Genomic DNA, 24,402 nt, shown 5'->3' on the forward strand with positions numbered 1-24,402 from the left:
TTGGCATTATACTCTTGTTTTCTTTTCTTGCGCCGCGCGGTCACGTGCCGGGCGCTCTTCGGCGTCATCGTTTTCCTCCAGCACGGAATTCGCCTCGGGGCGCCCAATCCTTCTCGTCTGCTTCTGTCCGTCCCGACCACCGCACCATGTCGCGCATCACACACATCACACCGTGAGAGGGCCGCAAGGCCTCTCCCAAGATTTCCAACGCTTCTAACAAGCCGTGACGGCGACGACGAATCCACTAACAATTCTTGGTCCGCCGAGCGCGTTTAGTCATAGCGGTGCCAAGGGGGTGTTGATGCAGCACATCGTCGCCCCTACAAAACGAGTCGCCGCAGCAGATGGGAAAGCGTTCCCCGGTCGCTTACTGGAAGCTCGCCAGCTCCGCAGCTGCAGCTGGCTGGGAAAATTTTGCAGGTCGTAACCCTTGCAGGCCGTTCGTAAGAGCTCCTCCATGGCTCGGAAAATCTCGACTGGCCAGTGCTGATGATCGCTGGGCTGGAAGAGAATGGCTAGTGGCGAAGAGATGATGCCTTGGCTTGCAGCGAGCAGCTGTGAAATGACACCGTCTCAAAACATCCAATAAGGACAGGCAACTGCAAAGCAAACCTCACAACCCGGCTCCGCGCCGTGATGACGTATATTGGATATCACTTTAGAGCCGCTAGGCTTCAAACAAAACATAAGTGCAAAAATAAAGAATGCTGCGTTTCGCTATGCCAATTTTTGAAGCAATTGCGTGTTGACAAATTGAGCAATCATGTAATGGAGTCCTGCTAAATGAGAGAGGATCTTCTTGGCTTAACAAAATTGACAATAACAACCCAAAAATTTAGCCGGGGCCCTCAAACGCAGAATTCAAATCAGCCTGCTCAAACCATCCGTATTGCTATGCAACTTTCCCTTTGTATATCTAACGGTGAGGTTGTACTGCTGGAGAGTGAGGCTCCATTGGAGCAAGCGGCCATTCTTGTGGGACATTTGATTGAGTCACGTCAGAGTACAGTGGTCAGTCTCGAAGATGAACCTCGCTCCGTACAAGTAACACGACAGCTTCAGGGCTGCCGAAACCAAAACATGGCTGTGGCTTAGCTAAGGTTAAGCCCAGGATGCGAAGCATACTAGCCTTTATTTTAACGCGACAGCGTTAAGGAGCTCGTGTCGCAGAAAAGCCGGTGTCGTCGGCGTCGGCTCAGGCGTGCGGCGCTTGCTCAGCCGCACATTTCGTTGTCGCGCCGAACGCTGCGTTGCTCGACGCTCACCGCGTCCGATGCGGGGTGCGTAGTCGCTGCGCCGTAGCAAAGCCACCTAGAAACAGTCTCTGTAGCACGCCGCAACCTTCGCTTCTCATTCCAACGAGCAGCTCTGTCTCCAGGAGGCATGTCACCTCGTGAGTGTCTAGCAGAGGCAAACGCAGCTGCTTATATACCGCCGCGACGCCACGAGCGACGGCGCGAGTTGGAGCCCCGTTTCTCCTCTGTCGTGACGTCACGGTGTCACGTGGTCAGCCTTGAAGGCGACACCGCGAGCGACGGCGCGAGTTAGAGCCCCGTTTCTCCTCTGTCGTGACGTCACGGTGTCACATGGTATTGAAGGCGACACCGCCACGCCTGAGGAGCTGGGTTGAGCTCTAGTAATATGCTTCGCATAAAACCAAACAAGCACATTCCTTCTCTGAAGCGCTGTAGGCTTCCCCTCTTACAGCTAGTTTGCTGGCAAGGAGGATGAGATGTTCCTCATTATCGTCGCCGACCTGACTAAGTACCACGCCCATACCTCTGTCGCTTGTGTCGCGCTTAACTATGAATTCCTTTGTGTAGTCTGACGCGCGAAGCACATGACGAGAAACCAATAGCGTTTTCAAACATTGGAAAGCGTTCTCTTTGTCCTTATTCCAGTGCACGCTATTCGGTGGTCCGTTTCGGAAGGCGTCCGTTAAAGGACTTGCTATTTGCGAGTAATTCGGAATGTACCGTTGATAGTACCCCACAAGCCCCAAAAATGAACGAAGGTCTGTTTTCCTGCGCGTCTGAGAAAATTCTCCAATCGTAGTTATTTTCATCTCGGCCGACCGTCTCGCGCCCTGGTCGACAACATGGCCCAGATAAGTGTGATAGGAGTTTGGACTATTTCAATGGCGCGGCCGAATGCGCGTGACTGTTGTGCGGCGGCGACGGACGAAGAGGAAGAGAAGGGCCGGTGTCTAGGCGGAGACGGCAGCCATGCGATCTGCCTGAGCTGCCTGGGCTGGCCTTCCGAACGAGCCGAGCAGTCATCTACCCAAGGCCGGTGTTCCTGGGTGTGCTGGCAGAACAGGCCGGGCTCTCCTTGGGCTTCAACCGGCCTGCTCCATTGCTGGGCGAGCATCCGACGCCGACATATTCCGGCGCAGCAAAGCCTTCCGAACGGTCTACCCTGTGGCGGGCAGACGCCCCGACCCAGCTGTCGCGCGTGGCTCGTCGTGTGCCGGGCATCCGCCCCGGCCTCCAGCGCCTGCGCCACTCGCCGCTCCGGATTCATCTTTGCGCCTCTTCGTGCCGTCAGTGTGTGATACCGACGCGCTATCGGACACCTTCCTACATTGATGCTAAGCGTGACTATGCCTAAGCGACAGACATTCATGAAGGGAACTGTGTGTGTGTTGTCGTGTACGTTATCCTAGTCCCGTCCCCGTATTATTAAAGCCTCTCTTTGTTCATTGTGCCAACCCTGTGTGTTTGAGGCCTGGGCCCACATCTTTCTACCACAAATTTTGGCGAGCCTGCCAGAATTCTGAAACGCACAGGAGGAGCGATGGAGATCGAGAGGTTGTATGTCATAGGGAAAGAGCTAGGAATGACAGGAGCGGAGTTAAAGCGTTGGATTGATACAGAAATCGTGAGGGAACGCGACCAGCGCGCCCAACATCGGGAAGACACGAAAGCGCAGGCAGAACAAGAGCGTCTACGATTAGAAGCGGAAGAACGAGTGCTAGAGCTCAAGATCGAGCTCCAGGAAAAGACTGCTGGCGCACAGAGTGACAGCACAACGGAACAGTCGGTTACCAGGGCGGCTTCTGAGCTATTCAGTCCCCATAAGTCGATCCCCCCGTTTAACGAAGCACGGGATGATTTAGGCGCCTACTTGCAACATTTTGAGCGAGTGGCAACAAGACAGGAATGGCCCTGCGCAAAATGGGCACTCTCCCTCAGCCTCTGCCTGACAGGAGAAGCGTTGACGGTCATAGGACGGCTTGGTTCTAATGCAGCCCTAGACTACGACCAGCTGAAGGCTACTCTCCTTCAGCGCTTTCGGTGCACTGCTGAGGGATATCGAGAAAAGTTTCGAAACGCAAGGCCCGAAGACAATGAGACTGGCCTACAATATGCAGGTAGAATATTGGGCTACTTTGACCACTGGCTTGAAATGTCCCATATTGAGGGGACCTTGGACTCCCTCAGGGACACCATGATTGCTGAACAGTTTTTGAGATGTTCTGCGTCACTGCGAGTGTTCCTGAAAGAAAGGAACTGTAAGACCCTCGCTATGTTGTCAAAGAATGCCGATTGTTTTATAAAGGCACAAAACCTGACCAATCTAGGTAGAGAAAAGTTATCCAAGGAGGTCGTGTTAGACTCTGCTCGCAAGACTGAACCTCCAACAGCGATGCCGCGTGCAACTAATCGGTGCTTCCTTTGTGATAAAGCAGGACATCGAGCTTCGGAGTGCTGGTCCCGGACTAAAGAGCACTCTACAGGTCGCGGATGGTCCGGCAGAAAGGGACAAGGAGGTGAAGCCTCAAGAAGGAAAACTTCAGGACGAGCTTCGTGTATTCTGGCGCCGTCGCAAGCCGAAAAGCCGACAGAAGAGGGTGGCGGATACGTAGTGCTTGAAGGTGGCGAAACGGTCCCAATAGTCAACATGACGTTAATGCGACAAGGCCCCAGATGTGACAGTGGAAATCTGCCAGTGGGAAGAGGCTTCCTAGGATCACAACCGGTGTCTGTCTTACGAGGCACTGGCTGAAATACCGTATTCATGCGACTCTCTTTGGTACCTGAGGACAAAATGACAGGCACAAAAAGTCCAGTAATGTTGCTGGACCGCACAATTCACTACTTACCGGAAGCGATAGTATACTTAGACAGTCCATTCTTTACAGGCGCCGCGCGAGTTAAATGTATGCGAGACCCCCTGTATGATGTGGTTTTGGGAAACATTGATGGTGCCCATGCACCTGATGACCCGGCCAATTCATGGCCTCCACTGAAACATAACAGCGAGAAGACGAGTTACCCTGCCAACAGGATGTCATCCACCGCTCATGCCGAGCTACCAGACGTAGAGGGCCAAACGTTGTCCACAGCTAAAAACGCAGCCGCATCCTCGAAACATAAAGACTACGAATTTGGTACCGAGCTCGTTGCTGTGACAAAGGAAACGAAGATACGGTCCCTGCCTACACTGCCTGTCCCGCAACCCGCAGTCACTGGAATATAGCAAGGCAAATGAAAGGCTTTACAGAGCGGCGATGGCTCTCTGAGGAGACGCTTCGAAAAGGTCGGCAAGATGATGGTCGCGGATGGCCACGCAAGGGAACATTACTTAAAGGATGACATTTTATACAGGAAGCACACAGTGTCAGGTGGGAAAATACTAGATCAGCTAGTGCTGCCAAATAAGCTCAGGGTGATGGTGATGAAGTTGGCTCATGAAGGGATCCTCACCGGTCACCAGGGTGTGACGAGAACGGTGGATCGAATTGTTGCTGAATTTTACTGGCCAGGGGTCCAGTCGGAGACGAAACGGTTTGTTAAATCGTGAGACGTTTGTCAATGAACGTTGCCACGCCGTTTAGTCGGACGCGCCCCACTGGGTACGATGCCCGTAATTGACACTCCCTTTGCTCGCGTAGGCATCGATATTATTGGTCCTTTATCCCCGACTTCAGATAAAGGCAACCGCTACAAACTTACTATGGTTGACTCGCCACCAGATACCCTGACGCTGTCGCCTTGCCATCTACCGAGTCGAGAACTGTTGCGGAAGGACTCGTAGAAATGTTTTCCCGAGTGGGCTTACCGCGGGAGATTGTCAGCGACTGCGGATCCTATTTCATGTCAGCTGTGTTGAAGGAGTTCAGACGTCTTCTGTCAATTAATCAATTGCCTACCACGCCGTACCACCATATGGGAAATGTATTAGTAGAACGATTTAACGGCACGCTAAAGCCCGCGCTAGGACGGATGTGCCAAGAGTGACCTAAATGTTGGGACCGCTACCTCGGCCCTCTACTCTTCGCCTACCGGGATGCTCCACAGAGCAGCACCGGTTACTCGCCATTTGAACTATTGTATGGGCGCTATGTCTGTGGTACGATGGCTGTGCTAAAGGAATTGTGGACAAATCCCCGTTTGGATAACGACACGAAATCTCCTTACGAATACACCATGGAATTGCGTCAACGGCTAGAGCGTACGTGCGCCATCGCCACGCAAGAGCTCACGAAACCAAAACCGCAACAGAAAACGTATTATGACAGGAGAGCCAAGACGCGAGGGCTCAATCCTGGAGACAAAGTACTCGTTCTACTGCCTGGTAAAAGGAACAAGTTGATACTTATGTGGAAGGGACGTTTCAGCGTTGTAGAAAAGAAAAGCCCGTTGGACTGTGTTGTTCACCTTGGGAGCAGAACAAGTGTATTTCAGATAAATATGTTGAAAAAATGTGAAGAGCAACCCAACAGCGAATTGCTTCAGGTAACAGCGACAACGGTGGGTACAGATGACGAGACAGGTCTAGAGCTTGAAGCGAGAACGTCGCCTTACCCATTACTCGTCGGAACGCAGACATCAAAAGGCGTCGCCATTTCGAACCAACTGACTATGGATCAGCGATTCAAAGTTGAAGTCGAGAAGTCTCGGAGCAGTTCTTTGCAAGAACACGACGGGTGTTTGCATCCCGTGTCCTACGCTAGCCGGAAGCTTTTGCCACGTGAAGCTGCCTACTCCAAAATTGACAGGGTGTGCCTCGCCATAGTGTTGGCTATACAGAAATTTTATGTGTACCTTTACGGTAAACCGTTCATTCTGCAGTCCGACAGCCAACCGCTGTGATACCTAAATTCGGCGAAGCACGTCAACAATCGCGTACTACGTTGGAGTTTACTCCTTATGGATTATGGCTTTCATCTGGAGTATATTCGTGGATGTGATAACGTTGGTGCAGACTATCTACGTAGAATAGCTACGGACCCGGACTAATGTGTCATGTGAGTAGTAGCCTGAACTGTTTGACTCGTGATACTCTGTAGTGCTACCCTCCTCGACTTCTTGAACTTGGGGGGAAATGTGATCGGAGATTGGACTATTTGAATGTCGCGGCCGAATGCACGTGACTGCTGTGCGGCGGCGACGGACGAAGAGGAAGAGAAGGGCCGGTGTCTGGGCGGAGACGGCAGCCATGCGATCTGCCTGAGCTGCCTGGGCTGGCCTTCCGAACGAGCCGAGCAGTCATCTACCCAAGGCCGGTGTTCCTGGTTGTGCTGGCAGAACAGGCCGGGCTGTCCTTGGGCTTCAACCAGCCTGCTCCACTGCTGGGCGAGCATCCGACGCCGACATATTCCGGCGCAGCTAAGCCTTCCGAACGGTTAACCCTGTGGCGCGCAGACGTCCCGACCCAGCTGTCGCGCGCGTGGCTCGTCGTGTGCCGGGCATCCGTCCCGGCCTCCAGCGCCTGCGCCACTCGCCGCTCCGGATTCATCTTTGCGCCTCTTCGTGCCGTGAGTGTGTGATACCGACGCGCTATCGGACACCTTCCTACATTGACGCTGAGCGTGACTATACCTAAGCGACACACATTCATGAAGGGAACTGTGTGTGTGTTATCGTGTACGTTATCCTAGTCCCGTCCCCGTATTATTAAAGCCTCTCTTTGTTCATTGTGGCATCCCTGTGTGTTTGAGGCCTGGGCCCACATCTTCCTATCACAATAAGTAACCTGCGGAGAACTAAATCTACACTTTTCCGCTTTTATCGTTAAGCCGGCTTCCTTAAACCGTGAGAACACTTATTTGAGGTGCGATACGTGCTGTTCCCAGCTGTCCGAAAAAAATGCTACATCATCAAGATATGGCCATGCGAGCTCCTGCAGGTCTTTTAGGACAATATCCCTTAACTTAGAGAAGCTAAACGACGCATTTTTCAGCCCGAAGCTGAGGGCGAGAGTGCGAAAAGTGCCTACAGATGACACAAATGCGGCATAGAGGCTGGCACTTTCTGAAAGAAGAACTTGCCAGTATCCCCGCACGAGATCTGTAGTTGAAATGTATTTAGCAGCGCTAACTCTTTCAATTCGTTCTTCAATGTTGGGTATCGGGTACAGTCGATGCCTAGTGACAGCATTTAACTTCCTGTAGTCCACACGCGGACGAGGGTCCTTATTAGCGGTTGTTACAAGTATTAGCGGTGACGTCTAGTCACTCTCAGCGGGTTCAATAACTCCCAACTCTAGCATGCACTGTATCTCTGCCTCCATAATTTCTCTCTGTCGTGGAGACACCCTTTAAGGCTTTGATCTTGCGCGTTCGGTCAATGTCAGCACTATTTCAAGCGTTATTAGTTCGGTTCCACCTGGCCCATAGCTGAATCTATCGAGATATTCCTCTAACATACCTTTTACCTCATCTAGCTGCTCGGGCCTAAGAGCGTGCGAGCTTACCGAATGTTTTACCACTTCTTCTGTGGTGATTTTAGAGATGGAGGTCGCCTTTACTCATTAAACTTGGTATTAGTGTCATCCTGCTCATTGATGGCACAGTTAATGACTTCGCTCCGCTCTACGCACGGCTTCATCAAATTGCAGTGGTATATGCTCACCTCCTTCGTGCCACCGGGCATTTTCAGAGCATAGTTATTATCTGAAGGTTTGTGCAACAATTTAACCTGCCCATCCCAGTTAACTTCAAGCATGTTCTTTCTTGAAGATTGTAGGATCATTACCTGGTCTCCGGCGTCAAACGTACGAAACCTCGGGTTCTTGTCGTAATAGATCTTGGCGTTCTTTTTAGCTAATCCCATGTTCTTTTCGACTAGTCCTTGGGTTGCGCTTAGCCCCTCCAGTAGATTTAGCGCTTATTCTACTACTGTTACGCTCTCTCGTCTTTCCTCCCACATCTCTCTTAACATTCTCAGTGGAGAACAGAGTGTCCGCCCATACACTATTTCTGCTGGAGAGAACCCTGTAGCCTCATCAGGAACCATTCGCAATGCAAACAAAGTGGCCGGAAGACAATTATTCCAGTCCTCCTTCAGTTCGTAATGGAGGGCCCGCAAAACTCGCTTAAGCACTGAATGCCACCTCTCTTCACTATTTGACTGAGGGTGATGGACGGAACTGTGTATCAACTTTACCCCGAACTTTTATAAGAATGTCGAAGTCAGTGCGCTGGGGAATACTGACCATCGATCCACCTGAATTTCGGCTGGAAACCCAACTCGTGCGAATACTGTCAAAAGCACGTCTACTACTTCTGTGGAACTGAGCTCTTTCAGATGGATTGTTTCTGGAAACTTTGTAGCCGGACACAGCATGGCAAACAAGTACCGGTAACCCGACTTTGTCTTTGGTAGAGGCCCTACCGTATCTATCACAAGTCGCCTGAAAGGTTCTGTTATTAAGGGCACTACCTTAAATGGAGCTTCCCAGGTTTCTCCTGCTTTATCCGAGCGCTGGCAGGCGTCGCATGATCTTACAAAGTTTTCTTCGTCTTTGAAACAGCCATGCCGGTAGTATTCCATAAGCAATATTTCCTTTGATTTGTTTATGCTTAGGTGGCCAGACCACCCATTTTCATGACAGACTCAAAAAGTCCTCCCTGTACTTAGTAGGTACGATTAGCTCGTCTAGAATCCTACCCTTTCGGTCTCTGTAGTGCCGATGCAACAATCCTCCTATCTCTCGTATCGTCACGTTGCGCCTAGCAATGCCTTCTTTAGCTGTGTGATGCAATTTAGCTAAGCTGTCATCATTCTTTTGCTCGGCTGCCAGTGACTCTGTCCACACGTAAAAGCCGATCAAATTTCTTTGAGGCCGGTGATAGTAACGACCCTGTGTCGCTTGTGAGCGCGTCGGCTGGCTTTTTCTGTTGGCGTGAACATTGACACCCTAGTGACCCGATCTCATTGAGCTGGTGAGCTGGCAGGGTTTCCTCAACCGTTTTTTTTTTTTGTCCCCCGAGCCTAGCTCAGATTCGGTTACTGAAGTTAGCTCTTTTGCTACTTCCGCTGGAGCAGCTGTTGCATTTTCAGCCGACAGCGACGCGATTTCTCGAGTTTGACCTCGCGTCAACGCCTGTACTACTCCCTCTCCCATTTTAAGCCCTTTGTCACGCAGTAACTTATCCGACCGATTCCAAAAAATGTAAGGGTACTGCAGCGAGAAGAATTTGGAAACTGCAGCTTCGATCATTAGCTCCGAGAACGATCCACTGATTTCGACTTTGGCCATGGGCAGACACACGCTGTGTTCTTCTATAACCTGTTTGATCCATGCTATTTCTCCAGTGAAGTCATCTACGGTAACGTAAGACTGATGGACAATGTCCATAGTGGCGGCACTGTCTTGCAGCACCCTCCATGGTTTGCCATTAACTTGCTGGTCGTGAACATATGGGCTTAAATGTACCATATTCTCGTGTTTTTCATCCACGTAGGAGAAAACTACGCTAGGCTTCCCGCAGTTTACAGCGATATGTCAAAGTTTGTGGCACTTAAAGCAGCGGATCCGTCTGAAAGATTCGAACTTTCTCTTCTGCCATTTTTGTAAGGTTCCCCGTTTGATTTCTCCTCGCCATCTTCTGATGGCTTTTCCTTCCCGGCTACAGGCTCCGGTCGTCCAGTCTGCGAACCGTTTTTGAATGGAAATGGTTTCCGCGGTCCATTTCGCCCGTCCCAATTTCCGTCCTGGGCGTTCAGCTTTCTACGCGTTGCGTACTCTTCGACTAATTCAGCCGGCCCTTCTTACAGTGTTTACATTTCCTCTGTCTTGCACCCACAATTTCACAGGTTGATGGATGCGTTTGTAAAACTGCTCTGGACACATGCATTCAACAATCATGTCTCTGCTCTCGTACACTTCCGTGCTTTTCAACCGTTCGGCTAGGTTCGCCTTTAAGCTATATGCAAACTCCGGATATCCCTCTTCTAAACCTCTACCGAAAAGCGTCGGCTAAAATGCGGTACTTTTTCAAAAGACTAGCCTTAATATTTGCATAACCGTATGCATCCTACGCACTGAGTCTGGTGATTACTTCTGCAGCCTCAAACGGCAACATAGACAGCAACTGTTGTGGCCATGTACTCGGACCGAATTTCATTTTCTCGCAAGCCCTTTCAAGATTTCCTAGGAACAGGCTTATCTCGTTGCCAACCTCAAATGGTTTTAACAGCCTGTCCATGCGGTATGATTGTGCCTCACTTGATAGTACCACCGCCCCTTCACTTCCTTGAGACAACTCAAAACGTTTGCTTTCAAGTTCAAGTTACATTTTTCTTAACTCGCAATCTTTCTCGTGTTCCTCTCTATTTCTGTCCCGTTCTTCTCCCTCCTGTTCTTCTCTTTTTCTAAAAAGTTTTAACCCAATTTCAATGTCTTTCTCACTGGACTGCTCAGAAATTAGCTGCAATAATTCCGATTTTACCATTTCCTTGCGTACCTCTAGGCTCAGTTCCTCACCAACAATCAACAACTCGTCTCTCAGCAGTGTCCTTAACTCCATGATTGCTGCTTTACTGCCTTGATCCTGCTGGCTAAACCTACCCACGAGAATACAACCTAGCTAACAATCAACAATCCAGGTTCCCTACTTTCCTAACAGAACAACCACAAAATGAAGCCTAGATTCAAAGCAAGAACCAAGCACTCACCGCACACAGAGCACCACTTCGCAAAGTCCGTCTCACCGCTGTCAGCCAGTTGTAATATTTAAAGTCTGGCATGAAATAGTTGGTAGCTGGCCCATGCCATCCTCGAACTTATCCACGCTGAGGACGTTGTTGAAAGGAGAGACTTGTTCTCATCGAGAACGAGGAATATGGGATTTATTTACAGTATCTACATGAGAACGGTACAGTTCATCAGTCTAGCATGGCTGAAAGAGGAATGCAACCTGAAGTGCCGCCAACGGCTCCTTAAATACACTCTGTCCTCCCAAGATCTCTAGGTGAGGGAAAACGGCCGTTCGACCAGACGGAGCGTCCAAAGTCACCATAGCCGACCCGCCTTTGAGGGGAAAGGTTCACGCACTCACTTCCACACAGGTTTCACTGACCACACCGAGGTGAGAGGGTTCTCGCAGACACGGTGCCTGACTCGAGCAGGCGCCTCTTCATTCCTTTGTTGACCCTGCAGACAATGGACGCCGCGTCTGTCCATTACTTCTAAGCCCCGTCAGACGGCCGCAGGACATCTCCCAGAATTTGCAACGCTTCTAACAAGCCGTGATGGCGACGGCGAGTCCACTAACAATCGGCACTCCGCGTTAGTGCCGAGTGCCGCCGACCGCTCACAGCGCCGAGGAGGTGTTGATGCGGCACACCGTCACCCGCATTTCGGAAGCTCGTCTTCTCTGCAGCTGCAGCTGGCTGGGAAAATTTTGTAGGACGCTGCCCTTGCAGGCCGTTCGTAACAACGCCCGTGCCCAAACTTCAACACACTTGAAACGCACACGTACCCAAACCTACATACCCTTAGCCGCATTCACCATACATGATACAATGACGATTGCCCGTGGTGCGGTGACACCCCAATGCTACCGCACATCACGTGGATGTGCCCAAACAGACCGACAGACATATACTCCACACTACTAAATAGACAGGCAGTGGGAGATCGCGGTTCGCGGACGCGGATCAGGATAGCCAACTGGCTCTCCTGGATCAAGCCCAGCGAGCCACTCACGCCGGTGGAGCCCTGGACTAGGAGCCCCAACCACGGGACCTCAAATTTATTTTATTCCATAACGTTTCTCTCTCTCTCACCGGTACATTTATGTATTTACAATACTGCCAGTCTCGTATCAAGACCATAGCAGGTGGGCATATGATTATACATACAATGCATGTTTTATACACCGAATGGTAAGACCATCAAAACATGTAAATGAAAATACATCAAACAGGTTTAGGGCACAATTTCACAACCCTAATAATATGAATAACAAGAGAAACTCACATAAATAGTACACTTCAGGTTACATGTACGTAAAGATTATTTCAATGTTATAAAAAGGAAACAAAGGAGGTAAATGTTTAGGTATAGTTCAGAAACTGGGAATTTCTGACGATTATATGTGCATAAGAATTATTCTTTGCTAACTACTTATTTCATCTTCTAATAACTTAACAAAATCAGACTGCGATACTGTGTTACTTATAGATGTATCGAGGTGTTTCCATTCGCGAACAACTCGGGGGAAAAAGGAGACTCATAAATATCGTTATTACAAAGGAACTCGTTTAGTGTATATGGATGATTAGGACGAATTACGTGGGATTTAGAAAAGGTAACGTATGCAGAGGCATTTAATTGAGTCGGCTCTGTAGTATTTTATGCAAAAATTTTAGAGGAGCTCGTTTGGCTCGATTAGCCAAAGTTACAAGCCGTGACTGTGTTAGGAGAAGAGTAGGGAATCACTGCGCCGGTATTTTCGGTGGATAAACCTAATTGCCTTTCTCTGGATCCTTTTCAGTTTAGATATGTTTGTTTTAGTGTACGGGAACCATACGACATTAGCATACTCAAGGACAGGTCTCAGAAGTGTAATGCAAGTTAAAAGTTTGACGTTAGTTGGTGTCAACCGCAGGCACCTTTTGAGAAAAAAGAGTTTTCGTAATGCTCAAGAAGTAATGTTAATATTTGATGTCCAGTGAGGGTCGGACGTTATTGTTAAACCAAGATACTTATGCTGCTGAACTCTAGTTACGAGGCTGCCGTTAAGTGTATAGTGAAAACGCGATGGGTGCTTTTTTCTTGTTACTGTCATACAAACCACTTTGTTCGTATTAATGGTCATTTGCCAGATATCACACCATTCGCTTATATTTGCTAGTGCATTATTGAGGAAAACTTGATCCTGGTGATTACGTATGTCACTGTATATTATGCAGATCGTCTGCAAACAGGTTAATTTTACAATCAATGTTATTTGTAATGTCATTGATAAGAACCAAAAATAACAGCGGACCTAATACTGAGCCCTGTGGGACCCCTGATGTGACAGGCATCGTAGCAGATGGGATGTTTATATGACGACAAATTGGGATCAGTGAGACAAAACGTTGTTATCCATGCAGTAAGGGGTCCATTGCAAATCCTGTAATTTTGGCAGTTAGTTTAGTATGGCACACACAATCAAACGCTTTACTGAAATCTAGTAAAAGTAGGTCAGTTTGATTACGATTATTAATACTTAAAGCAAGATCGTGTACCACTTCTATTAGCTGAGTGACTGTCGATAAGCCTCTTCTAAAGCCGTGTTTAACATCTACTTGAATATGTTCTTCGAAATATGTGGTCAAGTGTTTGAGAATAATGTGTTCCAAAATTTTACATGATGTGCTGGTAAGTGAAATTGGTCTGTAGTTAGATGGCAGGTTAGTATCGCCTGACTTATGAATCGGTACAATTTTGGCAATTTTCCAATCTTCAGGTAGTTCTGACGTCGAAAGTGACTTGCGGTAAATAAGGCCAAGATATTTACTGTTACATTACGCATATCTTTCCAAGAACTCGTTGGGAATGTTATCGGGACCGTTTGATTTCTTCACGTCTAACTCAAGTAACTCCTTAGATATTCCAGAGTAGTTTATTTTTAATGTGTCAATAGTGGGGAATGATGACGGTGGCAAATATGGAACTGTGTCGTTATCTTAGTAAAGACTGACTGAAAGTGTTGCTTAAATTTATCAGTGAGTGCCAGTATTTCCTCGCGTGGACGATCTGGTGTCGCTGCGGGGCGTGCGCGAAAAAAGTTCCAAAAGCGATTAGGGTTGTGATTGATAAGGTTATGCAATGTTTCATTGAAATATATATGCTTTGCAAGCTTAGTCTTTAACTTGAGTTCGTCGGCAGCGCGGAAGAATTGCGAATCTATTTGTGTACTTTCACCACTATTTTTCATGTTGAGCCGCAAGCATTCTATTCTGCGCTTGACGTGAATTATATCGCGTGTTATCCAATTATTTTTTGTTTGATTCTTAGTTTTCTTTTCGGGATGTAATGACGCATGCAGTGCAAAACTATACGCTTGAAATGAAGCCAGAGATCATTGACGTGAATAGAACTATCGTTGGCAATTTCGTAAAATTCTTGATATTCATGTGCTAAATAGGTTAGTATAGCGGATTCATCTGCTTTTTCAAAGTTAGGGACAATAATTTCAGTAGTTTTGGCTGTTGCAATGCATCCGAGGGGCAGCTGGTATCTTGGCATGTTGTGGTCTCAGATACGGTTTATGATCTTCAAGTTCAGTAGATCAAGGGGGAAGTTGTCAGTAATCAATATTAAGTCTAGGATGTTATCACTTGTTCCTTGTGTTCGCGTTGGAGAGGTTACAACTTGATGATGCCAGAAATTTAGCGTCAAATCAATGAGCGAATTTGATGAGAGTGAAGTGTGGTGCACGGTATTCCAGTCAATATCAGGTAAATTGAAGTCTCCCATAAGAATAACTCGGTTGCGAGCATGCTTCTGCATAAACTCCTGTACAGTAATAACACTTTCGTGATCAGAAAGAGGAATTCTGTAAAAGCAACCAGTAAGTTTAGCAAAATCATCGCACATACTCTTGCAGAACACAACCTCGACATCTGGAACGTCGGGCACCAATACAAAGGGTAAGGACTTCTTAATAAGCAGAGCTACGCCACCGCCCCGAGTTGGTCGATCTTTACGGATAACCGAGTAATTTGGGGGTGCTATTTCGTAACTGTGTATTTCTGGTGAAAGCCGTGTTTCAGTAATTTATTTTTATTTATTTATTCAATACTGTCAATCCCGTCAGGGATCGTAACAGAAAGGGCATTCAAAAAAGTACACTGACATACAAAACATGACAATAATAACGGTTTGGAAATACACATTATTATACAGAATAAACTTATACATCAGTAGCAGTAAAAAATATACAATCAGGTTCACGCTGCAAGATTTGGGTTGGGCAGATAAATGTGTTAAAATGCAAAACAAAGGTAGTAACCAAGTGATACTGACAGTAAACAAAAATAATTACTGAGATGTAAGTAGATCGTTTTCCACAAGCGTGGTAAAAGCAGTTAGTGATGAACTATTAACAGAGCTCACGTTCAAAGCGTTCCAATCGCGTATAGTCTGTGGAAAGAATGAATACTCGTTTAGTGTGTGTGGGGGGTTATGACGTGTTTTCCTCGTTTGAGATTTTGTTATGTATCGTGAGGTATCCAGATTTAGTTGATTATTTATGAGTTGGTAAATGGTTTTAAGGCGCGCTAGTTTTGCTCTGTTTTGGAGGGTTAGCATCCCGGCTTGTTTGAGTAGTTCTGTCGGCGAGTCTGATAGCCTATGTTTGTTAAAAATGTATCTGAGTGCCTTTCTCTGAACGCCTTCAAGTTTTTTGATCAGCTTGTTAGTGAAAGGAAACCAAACTACGTTTGCATACTCTAGTACCGGTCTGACAAATGTTTTCTATGCTAGTAACTTTATATCAGATGGTGCTAGTCTGAGGCGTCTATTAATGAAAAATGACTGTTTTAGTGCGGTTGCCGCGACTTTCTTAACGTGAGCATCCCATCTGAGGTCAGAGGTTAGTATTATGCCTAAGTATTTGTATTCACAGACAGAAGCGAGAGGGATGTTGTGATCTATGTTTTTTCCTAGTTACAGATAATACAACAGATTTATTAACGTTAATAGTCATCTGCCAATCTTCACACCATTTGGTTACTGATACTATGGCGTTATTTAAAGCTATATGGTCGGCGACAGAGTTAATTTCCTGATATAGCACGCAGTCATCGGCAAAAAAGTCTAATGTTGTTAAATATGTTAGCAGGAAGGTCGTTTATAAAAATTAGGAATAACACTGGTGCTTAGACGCTTCCTTGTAGTACACCTGATGTGACATCAGCTGTTACGGATTTCTCGTTGTTAATTTCGACAAACTGAGTACGGTTAGTGAGGTAATCAGTAATCCAGTCTAAAATTGGGCCAGTTCCTAAAGTTAGTTCAAGCTTCCTAATAAGTTTTGGGTGTGACACACGGTCGAAGGCTTTCGAAAAGTCTAGGAAAATAAGGTCAATTTGTTTCTGGTGATCAATAGAGGTGGTTACGTCATGCACGAGTTCAATTAGTTGAGTAACGGTAGAAAGTCCCTTTCGAAAGCCATGCTGGAAAGGCGTTAGAATTTGGTTATCTTGTAGATAGGTTGTTATGTGCTTTAAGATGATGTGTTCAAGTAGCTTGCATATTGTGCTGGTTAGTGAGATTGGTCTGTCTGAAGTTTGAAGGATCTGATTTGCTTCCTGATTTATGTATTGGTGTTATTTTCGCTGTTTTCCATTCTTTAGGAAGGGTGCAGGATGACAGGGATTTGTTAAAGAGTATTACTAAAAACTTCGCAATCCACTCAGCATATCTGCGCAGGAATGTGTTAGAAATGTTATCAGGCCCCGATCCTTTTTCAGTGTCTAAATTTAGCAGTAGGTTTAAGACTCCAGTTTCAGTCACAGTAAGGGGCCCTAGTTGCTTGCCGGTGCAGGGCCTATTGCGGGGTGCATTTCCATCGTCTGTAGTACAAATGGAACAAAAGTAGTTATTTAGTGTGGTTGCAGTATTTCGATTTTCCTCCGAGGACGGATGACTGTCATTATGTACTTTAGGATTTAAGTAACGCCAGAACTTCTGGGGAGAATCTTTTAGGAAGTTTGTTAGCGTACTTGAAAAATAGAAAGCTTTAGCTATTTTGATTTTAGATTTTAATTCTTTAGTGGCTAATGCTAATTTTTCGGCTGTTCGTTCTGATGGGTGGCGTCGTTGCGTTTTTTTCAGTCGCCGGACCTTCCGTTTGGCATGAATTCCAGTTCGAGTAATCCAAGGATTATTCTTTCGCGTTATTTTAGTCTTAGTAGGAACGAAATTAGTAATACAATATGATAGAACATTTTTAAACCTATGCCATAGAATTTCCATATCGGTATTAGTGTCATCTGAGTTGACGGAACAATGATAGCTCTTCAGATAATGTGTCAAGTATGCTAGTGTCGTCAGCTCGGCTGTAGTCAGGAAATGTTATTGTTCGGGATGAGGGTGTAGTGTAATGAAACGGGACGGAACACATTAATAGTTTGTGGTCAGACAGACCTTCAAGTACTTCTACATTCGCGTCATGATAAGGGAAATGATTGCTCAAAAACACTAAATCTAATATGTTAGAGCTAGTTCCTTGTACACGGGTAGGTTCTGTTACGATCTGCGTGAGGTTGAAAGAAAGCATCATATCGAAAACAATTTCCGCGCAAGGTGAATGATGTTGCAGTCTACTCCAGTCGATATCAGGAAGATTGAAGTCCCCTAGAAGTATTAGTCTGGTGCTCTTAACATGACGTTGTATATAAGTACATAATAATTGAAATATGTCTGAATCAGAACAAGGGCTTAGATAAACGCGTCCTACTATGATATCGCCACTAGAAAAACAGAGTTTGCAAAAAATCGCTTCCACCCCTTCAACTTCAGGCATTGTAAGGAAACGGACTTTATCTTTTATTAACAATAGCAACACTGTCAGGGCAATGTCATGTCAAAAGAGGCACGAAGGTGCAACACTTGGCCTATTCAGTCCAATGCAACTTTGGTAGCGGCCCACGTAGTGTTCTGTCGCAGTAAGCAAAACACGCCGTCCTTTGCCCAGGCGACCTCGTCGGCCGGCTGGGGCTGGGCTGGATCTCGGACAAGAAGCTGATCGAGCGTCGCAAAGTGATGCTGCTCAACTACCTGCTCACGGGAATCCTGATGCACTTGGCACCGCTGTGCACCACGTACGCCTCGGTGACGGCCATCGCTGTGGCCATGGCCCTGGCCGGTGGCAGCACCATCACCCTGTTCTCGGTGCTGTTCTTCGAGTACCTCGGCATACGGCTCATGCCGCTCGCGTACGGACTGAGCAACTTCGCCGCCGGAAACGCCAACTTCTTTAGGCCTAGACTGATCGGTAAGCCCCTGTTTGGAGAAGCGGGTCTTGGACGCCTGTCATGCAGCAACGACAAAAGGGCGGACAGCGGCCACTCGCAATTGACAGGGTTTACTTATTGCGAAAACACTGCGCGGCTCTTGAGGCGGAAAATCCGGTGTTGCCGGCTTCGACGTCACCACACGGTGGTCCAGCAAGGCTACGAGCCTTTGACCATTGGCCGGAGTCAAACCCACGTCCTTTGGTGTTAATTAAGGGAAAGTTTATAAGGTACATTTATTTAAAACACAGTGAATTAAAACACTCGAGCCCACAATTTTTGATGGGAGTCTAACTCACAGCCCTTGATGTTAATTCAGGTGAAGTCAATTAAATCACGGTTAATTAAGACCCTCGGTGGGAGTTGAACCCACGACCTTTGATGTTCATTATGGTGATGGTAATTAAGGAATAGTTAATTAAGGGACCCGAATTAACATCAAGATACAAAAAATACAAATACATAAAGCGCAGATTGGTAACACGTCATTTGGGATTCTATACAGAACAACTCTTAAATCTGTTTTCTTTTTTCAAAAAACAACAAAGGCCGCAAAGGGCATAAAAAGTGAAGCACAAATCACTAGGAAGAAAAGAAGAAAGCATAAATAATAACTTTCGACTGTTCCCAGGCTGACTTAAAATGAAAGTTTGAAGCACAAGTGATAATGTTGAAAGGGAAGCAGCGAGAATTTCTCGAGGGAGCTTATTCCATTATGGAATTCTTGATGGTAAAAAAGAATAAGTAGGTTTAGGCTGGTAGCAAACTCGCGCACTTTCAATTCGGGCAGATATATACATGTAGGGTGCAGCATGCAGTTTTCTTTATGAATGCCCGTTAAACCATGAAATATCTTGTAAAACAGGGACAAACGTGAATATTTCCGTCTGGGTTCAAGAGGCCACCCTATGGTGCTTTTGATCTCGAATGTCCTTTTAGAGTAGTCATAGTCACCTGTGACGAAACGGACCGCTGGCGACTGCACAGGCCTCCAGAGCATCGACATTAGCAATAGGGTCCCAAGTGCTGCTCGCGTATTTCAAAAGTGCATTTCAAGAGTGTTTTTTGTGTTTATTTTGTTTTGTGAACTTACTCGTGTACCGCGCTGCTAAGATTTTGTTTAAGATCGCACTATTTATAAATAAATAAAACAAGTGGACGTATGCAATCGACGTACGCTGGGTGTCCTTCAGACAGGCCAGTGCTTGTTTAGAGTTGCGTCTCGAGAAGTTTAATGAGTTGCTAGCTTTCGATACAATGTAATCTGTCGGTGCATTCCATGTCAAATTACTGTTAAATATTCGTTCACAAGGGACAACTGTGTGGCGTTCATGACATAGCTTGCCATCAGGGCCTGTTTTTCCTTCGTGAACTTTAACAGATTGCATTTAGACAGATTGAGGGTCATGTTCCAAGTGGAACACCAAGACATAACAGATTCCTTTGTGGCTGTTCCCTGTATGCCATAAATGAAATTTCACGGTAAATACAACAATGATCTGCATATAGTATAACAAGGCAAGACAATTGTGCACTTACACCATTTATAGATATAAGAAAGAGGAGAGGCCCTAAGACGGACCGCTGTGACACATCTGATAATACAAAAACGTCAGATGAGCGGACACCACCAAGAATCGCGCGTTGGTTTCTTTTGATAAGATAAGCTTCCGGCCATTTTAAGAGAGTATATGATATGTTAAGGTAAGACAGCTTTTGTAGCAACAAGGTATGAGATACTGTATCGAATACTTTTTCCAAAGTCTAAAATATGCAGCTCGCCTGCCAACCTGAATTGTTAAATGCTGTGATATCATGACAAAATTCAATGAACTGATTGTAGCAAGAAAAGCCAGCCCTGATACCATGTTGCGTTGGAGCAAAAAAAAATCGATTTTTTGAAGGTGTGCCATTATGTTTGTATAAATGACATGTTCCAGTGTCTTAGAGGCAACACTTGTGAGTGAAATAGGCCTATATTTGCACGTCTTTGTTTTTGTACCGCTTTTATATTTGTAATAACATTTGAATTTCTCCAGCCCGAGGGCAAAGCGCCTGCTGTGAGGGATATCTTGAACAGCAGAGTGAAAAGGGGGCTATAAAGAGTGCGCAGTTCTTTACAAAAAGAAAATGTAGCCAGGACCGGGAGCCGAGCGAGCGTCTGCCTTCAGCAGCAATGATGCGATGCAATCTTCAGGCCGCTCAGTTTCACTCACCTGTGTGAACTCTCGGACATCGCGTCATTCAGTAACCTGGACATTTGAGCGTGAGAACGCAGAATGAAAATAAGCATTGTAGGCTTCTGATTTTGCCAAAGTATCTGTGCCGTTGGGTTTGTCATTCATGACGCCAGGGATAGCATCACCGGAATTCTTATTGCTTTTGGCATATTTCCAGATTTCCTTAGGGTTAGTTTTTATTTTCTCTTCAAGATTGCAAAGCAACCTGTTAAGTGCACTGCGCATCATTTTGCTATTGGTTTGCTCATTTTCTTCATCTCTACGTGCACTGTAACATTGGGCGACTGGCAATGCTTAGGAAGGATTCTATTTTCTGTTTATCATCCTACGAATTTCTTTATTAATCCACGGCTTATCGATTCGATGCTGCGAAGTAATGACACGCAAAGGGACAATGGTTTGTGTCAAGGACAATAGATTTAAAAATATTCCACATTGCTTTTACCACTAGGCAGCTGCTGAGAAGTATAAACTCTGTAAGAAAAGCATCTAGTTTAGGTGATAGTCCTGTATAATCACTCATTTCATAATAAAAATGACCTTGCGTATCTGCGGAGAGCAGTGATTCCTGGTGCCAGGGCACCTTGGCGACAACGCTGATGCCAGGTATCAAGGTAGAGCAAGACACAAGATCAAGTTCATTGCAACACAATAAATGAAGTACGCTTGCACTGTTAGCCGTAATCCGCGTTGTTTTTTTCCCACAAACTGAAGCAAGGAATGAGCATTTATTATTTCTCGGAAGGCCGTGTACAGGAGGGAGGAATTGCACAGCACCGGAGTAGAATGCTGCCATGAACATCTCGTATATTAAAATCACCTGCCAGCATTATGTACGTTGCCTGTAAGGTTAGCAGCGTGTTGCTTAGATTGAAGAGAGGAGGCGAGTTTCTTGAACTGTGTGGCATGTAGAAAGAAGTGAATCCCACAGACGAGCCATTGTTCAAGAATACTTTGCACCAAATAATTTCGGCTGATTAAGCTTCAACGTCAACGAGGGAGCTAGATAATGTATTGTGAATTCGAATAAAAACGCTTCCGCCATGCGCATTTCTGTCCATCCTGTAGGCAGTGTAGCAAGTTGAAAAAGCTTCACTGTGATTTATTGTGTCGTCTAACCAGGATTCAGTTTCAAGTACTACATGTGGCTTTCTCGTTTCTAAAAGCGTGGTAAAGTCAATAATTTTATTTTTTTAAGCTGCGACAATTTACAACAATACACACAATGTCATCCGTACCGGCGGACACTCTAGCAGCTAAGATGAGCTTTTTTTAGTTGCTACGGATTAATTTTGTTCGCGTTGTGAGTTTCAGCATCATAAATAAAAGCTTCCTTGCCAGTTTTGAGTTTGTTATACTGCAGCCTGAAGTCCCCCTTCTTTGTCTTTCGCTGAGTTAATTATTGTCTCTTGTCGAACTTTGCTACCATAGCCCTCGCTAATAGCAAAATTTCTTCCTTTCAGCTTCGACGCAACTGAGAGAACGCGTTGTCTATCTTGTAATGACTATGGCAGGCCTCCTTTTTGTTGTCATGTAACGACCGAGCCTGTGAGCCCTCTCAACCACATCAGCAGGAATAGTTCTAATTTTCCCTCACAAAAGGCAAGCATCTTAGGCTTCGAATCTTGCCACGTTTCACTGGATACGTCTCCGAAGCTAAAAAAGATAAGGTTATTTCTTCGAGATCTGTTTTCGATACTATGTTATAGTTCATGCTGCTTCGAATATGTGACGGCAAGTTTCCGGTTTGCGCCGCTAATTGCTTTATCACTTTATCTTTTAACAGGAGCACCTCAAAGACGATGATTCCGACCTCCATTTGCGAAAGCTTTTGCTCGAGTGCCTCATTCCGTGTCGCGACGGAACGAAGCTCCCCAAGAATTTTCGTTTCCTTTTGTAGCACCGCCGTAGGAATTGCTATGACAGCAATCAACATTTGTTGTTCTTGCTCGGAAGTCGGAGGGCCTGGGTTTTGTTCCACATCTCGTGCAAACTGCATTAATTTACATACATAGCGCACACATAAGCACTTTATTCTCGAATAAAAAATGCTGCACATACACCCATTCAAGGGAGAGTTTCCAGAAATGTTGCGCGTCGAATCCACGACCATTGGTTTTCATCAAGGCGCTGGTAATGAAAGTGAAGTCAATTAAATCACAGTTGGCACTCGAACTCACGACCTTTAGTGGGAGTCGAACTCACACATCTGGTGTTCACTAAGCCGATGGTAATTAAAACGAAATTAATTATGGCATAGTTGATTTAGGCACTCGAACCCACGACCTTTGGTGGGAGTCGAACTTACGACCTCTCATGTTGATTAAGGCTAATTAATTAAGGGACTAAACACTTACTCTCTGAAATTTGCACAGGGCACGCATATTCTTGCAGTTAGTGCTATGGATGGATGGATGGATGGATGGATGGATGGATGGATGGATGGATGGATGGATGGATGGATGGATGGATGGATGGATGGATGGATGGATGGATGGATGGATGGATGGATGGATGGATGGATGGATGGATGGATGGATGGATGGATGGATGGATGGATGGATGGATGGATGGATGGATGGATGGATGGATGGATGGATGGATGGATGGATGGATGGATGGATGGATGGATGGATGGATGGATGGATGGATGGATGGATGGATGGATGGATGGATGGATGGATGGATGGATGGATGGATGGATGGATGGATGGATGGATGGATGGATGGATGGATGGATGGATGGATGGATGGATGGATGGATGGATGGATGGATGGATGGACGGACGGACGGACGGACGGACGGACGGACGGACGGACGGACGGACGGACGGACGGACGGACGGACGGACGGACGGACGGACGGACGGACGGACGGACGGACGGACGGACGGACGGACGGACGGACGGACGGACGGACGGACGGACGGACGGACGGACGGACGGACGGACGGACGGACGGACGGACGGACGGACGGACGGACGGACGGACGGACGGACGGACGGACGGACGGACGGACGGACGGACGGACGGACGGACGGACGGACGGACGGACGGACGGACGGACGGACGGACGGACGGACGGACGGACGGACGGACGGACGGACGGACGGACGGACGGACGGACGGACGGACGGACGGACGGACGGATGGATGGATGGATTAATAATGACTAGTGATGACTAATAATGATGACTAATGACTTGTAATGTCCATTATGTCTAACGACGGGTTGTAATGACGGCGAATGATAAGCGGAGGAAGAAAAGGCATTCGCCGATCCCCTCTTGAGAGAGGTTTCAATAGACCGTGCAATTATTTATTAATCGTATCATGAGAAGCCAACAAACAAATACATTTACTAATTGAACTAAAGAAATGTGAAATAAATGGCAATGAAAGTGGATGAAAAACAATTTGCCAGAGGTGGGGAACGATCCCACGTCTTCGCATTATGCGTACAATGCTCTCACCAATTACCGCGGAGCCATTTGCCCATACAACATTCTTGGCTATTTATGTGTTACTACTAAAACTAACCTTGGGAGTGTTGGCCAGTGCCACCACTCACAAACCTTAGAGGTGCATGTGGAACATCCTTTCTGCCGCAGGTGTTAAGAGTACGTGATCTCTCTGGGTGAAGGCAACTGGTCCATAAACCCGCACATGCTACCTGAAGGCATCACTGTTGCCGGATTTGAGACTCTCATTATGTAATAAACGAGAAGAAAGGGGTTAACCAAGGGGCCCAATATTTATTAATCGTATCATGAGAAGCCAAGAAACAAAGACACCAAGGACAGCATGGGGGCAAGTACTTGTGCTTAATAAATGAAATAAAGAAGCGACAAATTAATGGAAATGAACGTGGATGAAAAAACAACTATCGGCAGGTGGGGAACGATCCCATGTCTTA

General features: G+C 46.5%; 1 protein-coding gene across 7 annotated transcripts in view; it reads left to right on the forward strand.

The window, feature by feature from the left end:
- LOC139056419 (monocarboxylate transporter 9-like) overlaps positions 1 to 24,402 on the forward strand; it is a 266,111-nt gene that overhangs the window by 228,698 nt on the left and 13,011 nt on the right. For 4 of the 7 annotated variants that reach the window (XM_070534641.1, XM_070534635.1, XM_070534636.1 and 1 more), the window contains one exon: positions 17,927 to 18,226. In XM_070534641.1, the coding sequence (XP_070390742.1) occupies positions 17,927 to 18,226 (300 nt within the window). Of the gene's footprint in view, positions 1 to 14,833; positions 14,877 to 17,926; positions 18,227 to 22,271; positions 22,552 to 24,402 lie in introns of those variants that run through there. The other 3 variants (XM_070534638.1, XM_070534637.1, XM_070534640.1) reach the window with 3 other exon arrangements.

Source organism: Dermacentor albipictus, chromosome 2 (genome assembly GCF_038994185.2).
Source record: "Dermacentor albipictus isolate Rhodes 1998 colony chromosome 2, USDA_Dalb.pri_finalv2, whole genome shotgun sequence".
In the NCBI taxonomy this organism is placed as follows: domain Eukaryota; kingdom Metazoa; phylum Arthropoda; class Arachnida; order Ixodida; family Ixodidae; genus Dermacentor; species Dermacentor albipictus.